The sequence below is a fragment of the Quercus robur genome, chromosome 12 (assembly GCF_932294415.1).
Source record: "Quercus robur chromosome 12, dhQueRobu3.1, whole genome shotgun sequence".
Lineage (NCBI taxonomy): Eukaryota > Viridiplantae > Streptophyta > Magnoliopsida > Fagales > Fagaceae > Quercus > Quercus robur.
In genome coordinates this window covers 42,245,638-42,248,560 of record NC_065545.1, presented here as the reverse complement: position 1 = coordinate 42,248,560, position 2,923 = coordinate 42,245,638, and the positions used below count along the sequence as shown (strand labels likewise).

Here is a 2,923-nt window from a genome sequence, read left to right as displayed (position 1 = left end):
TAGTTACACAAAGTGTCCAGAACGTTTCTATTCAACAAAGGGAAGAAATTTAAGTTACTCATCAGTAGTAATATTTGAGTGTCAATGCAAACGCTTATGATCAATACATTGCAACATGAACAATATTTCAAACCTAAGGGCATGAAATTATTCAAAACAAAAAGCTAACAGATCTTACTGATTTAATGTCATTTACCAAGAAATGGGGACATTGAAGCAAATACAAACTTCTTGACTCACCCAACATACTAAATTAGAACATCAAAAGGGAATGTCTGTGCCACGTTCACTTTGCCGAACGTTCATGGATGAAACGTATCAGCCCCTGCATAATCCAATAATCATAGAGCTGTGGGCATGTGGGATTAGATCAACCTGCTGGAATGGAGATTTGTCTTACCTGCAAGAAACAAAAACAGCAATAAATTTTTGGAATTTGTGTCACCATGAGCTGTGCTTTGAAAGCAGAATTTTGATTATTGAAAAACTTTAAAACAACCTAAGCTTTATAGCTTATGAAGAGGACTAAAATTGAAACCTACAGACTTTAAAATGTAGCAAACTGATGTTTTACAAACAAGAATTGAAACAGGAGCTCCTCTGCAGCCTGCTTTAAGTTAAGCCTAATAAGCATGTCATACATATGTTCTTGACCTAATAAAAATCCTATTGGAGAATTGTTGACTGTAAGTCTGAAACACTACTAATATAATTAATGCTGAGATTCAAAGTTAGTGTCAAAAGAAATTTTTGATGATTGCAGAAGCATCAAAAGTAAGGAGAAAGAAAATTTGAATGAACAGAAAGCAAGCAGCCTCTTAATCTCGCTGTAGTTGTGCCAATTGAGATGTACCCATATCCAAAAATAACAATAATAATATAGAAATAAAAATTAGCTTCAAAGTTACTGTTGACTAAACAAGAACTAACTGAGTCTATTGCATTGTCAACCGATCAAATAAAATCATTCAGGTGTTTGGATACATGATAAAACAATGGAAGCTTGGCAATTATAAAAGTACTTTAGAAATTCACCTTGAACTGTACAGAATTTTGATGTGCAAGACTCCTAAGTAGGTTATTTGATGCAAACAAATCCAGTCTTCTACAGCCTAGATAGTGGCCAACTGTACCTATCATATATGTAAATCAGCATCCTTATTATTCAGATTGTCAAATATTGTATACGGATGTTAAGATCTCAATATGTAACCTCTAGTAGAACATATTATATATATATATATAGATTATGCTTGTTTAGATCCTGATCATTAAGCTCTGTTGAGTTAAAAGGAAACGAGTTGTTCATTATTCAATATTAGCTCTCTTAATACAAACAATTCTGTTAACCTTTGTTCTCTCTTCTAATTCCATGTACAACAGATTGAAGATCACAAACCTTGAGTGCTAATACTACAAATTAGATCTTGAGCAACAAGTCTCCGAAATGAAACCACTCTTATTTTAAGCAATTTCAACAACCACAATATCAAATGCTAAGAAAAAAGAACAGAGCAAATTAAGAAAACAAAAACAAAAGCACAAAGAAAGAGAGAGAGAGTAAAGCATACCAAAATGAAATCCCCATGTTTGGTTTCAAGACCATGAATTATCAAATGCTGCGGAATTTATTGCTAGGGAGAACTCCTCAAAATTAATTGTCCCATCTCCATCCAAATCAGCCTCCTTGATCATCCCGGTCAACTCCTCTGCAGTAAGCGCATGCCCCAACTTGGCCATAGAATGGGCCAACTCGGCCGCGGTTATAAACCCATTTCCATCTCTATCAAAAAGCCTAAACAACTGCCTCAGCTGGTCTTCTGTATATGGAGACTTAGCTGGAAGGAGGTCAGGTGCCACAAGTGTTATAAACTCCGAAAACTCAATCAGACCGTTGCTGTTCGTATCAGTCTTTTGAATCAAGGTTTCAAGCTGTTCCGGGCTTGGTTTTAGACCAAGTGATCTCAAGAGAGATCCTAGCTCAAGTTGTGTCAAACTCCCATCATTGTTCCGATCAAATGAACGAAATATTTCACGCAGCTCAGCGATTTGATCATCGTCAAGCTCAATTGGTTGCTTGTTGCTCATGTCAACAACTAATCCAAATATGTTTCTCTAACCAAAGGTTTCTGTTTTTGGTTTTTAACCCCCCACTAATAATTCAAACTCATCACCTAGAACAATTGAATAACGATATTCTAAACCAATATATGAAGAGAAATGAAAATTCAAGTTGTGGATTCAGATCATACCATACCGCTTTTGCGTTGATGTTTCTTATTATTATCCGCATAGAATTATAGAAATCACCTAACAAACACCGACTCTAACTTTGTGTACCTGAGGCTGAAATGTTTGATGAATTCAGATTTGGATAGATGAGAGATTTCCTTGGATTTCGTTTTCTTCTTTTGATGGGTTTTCCTAATTACCAGCAGAAACTCAACCAAATTATCGGATCCGGCAGAACAGAGATCAAGAATAAGGATTTGAACAAAAGGCCAAAGAGAAGAACTTGGTACTATGTTTATTTTTATATATATTTAAAAAAAAATTATCTTTTTGAATAATAAAATAATCAGTTTGATTAAAGGTCAACACCAAAAACAGGGACGAGTATGATGAAAAGTTTTGGATAATTATCTTGGAACCTTCATCAAAAATTTATTTATTTTTTCATTTTCTTCCATGTCTCTGTTTCTTTTTTTCTTTTCTTTTTTTTAATTAAGAAAAAGATAAAGTTGAAAAAGGAAATTGCGTGAAAATAGGCGGGAATTCCGTGAATAGCAATAATAGGACTTCGTCAACTGTTTTTTTTTTTTTTTTAAGTGCTTGAGTTTGTGAAATTTATGAGAATGTCGCATTTGGCTGTGAAGCCAATAATGTTGTGCCATTTAGTCAAAAAGAAAATATATTGGGTGTT

General features: G+C 34.2%; 1 protein-coding gene across 3 annotated transcripts; it reads right to left on the bottom strand.

Moving 5' to 3' along the window:
- Nucleotides 1-2,530, bottom strand: LOC126709753 (probable calcium-binding protein CML18). Of its 3 annotated transcripts, none has more exons than XR_007649473.1 (3): nt 1,572-2,530; nt 1,036-1,133; nt 1-400 (listed from the first exon to the last, which is right to left on the bottom strand). XR_007649473.1 is itself a non-coding variant. In XM_050410091.1 (2 exons), the coding sequence occupies exon 1, from the start codon at nt 2,086-2,088 to the stop codon at nt 1,597-1,599; it is 492 nt and encodes a 163-aa protein (XP_050266048.1). In that variant the 5' UTR covers nt 2,089-2,527; the 3' UTR covers nt 1-400; nt 1,572-1,596. The 3 variants fall into 3 exon arrangements, 1 of the variants encoding a protein (XP_050266048.1); XR_007649474.1 differs by having other exon boundaries at nt 1,036-1,127; XM_050410091.1 differs by lacking the exon at nt 1,036-1,133 and having other exon boundaries at nt 1,572-2,527.
- Nucleotides 2,531-2,923: the final 393 nt, after the last annotated feature.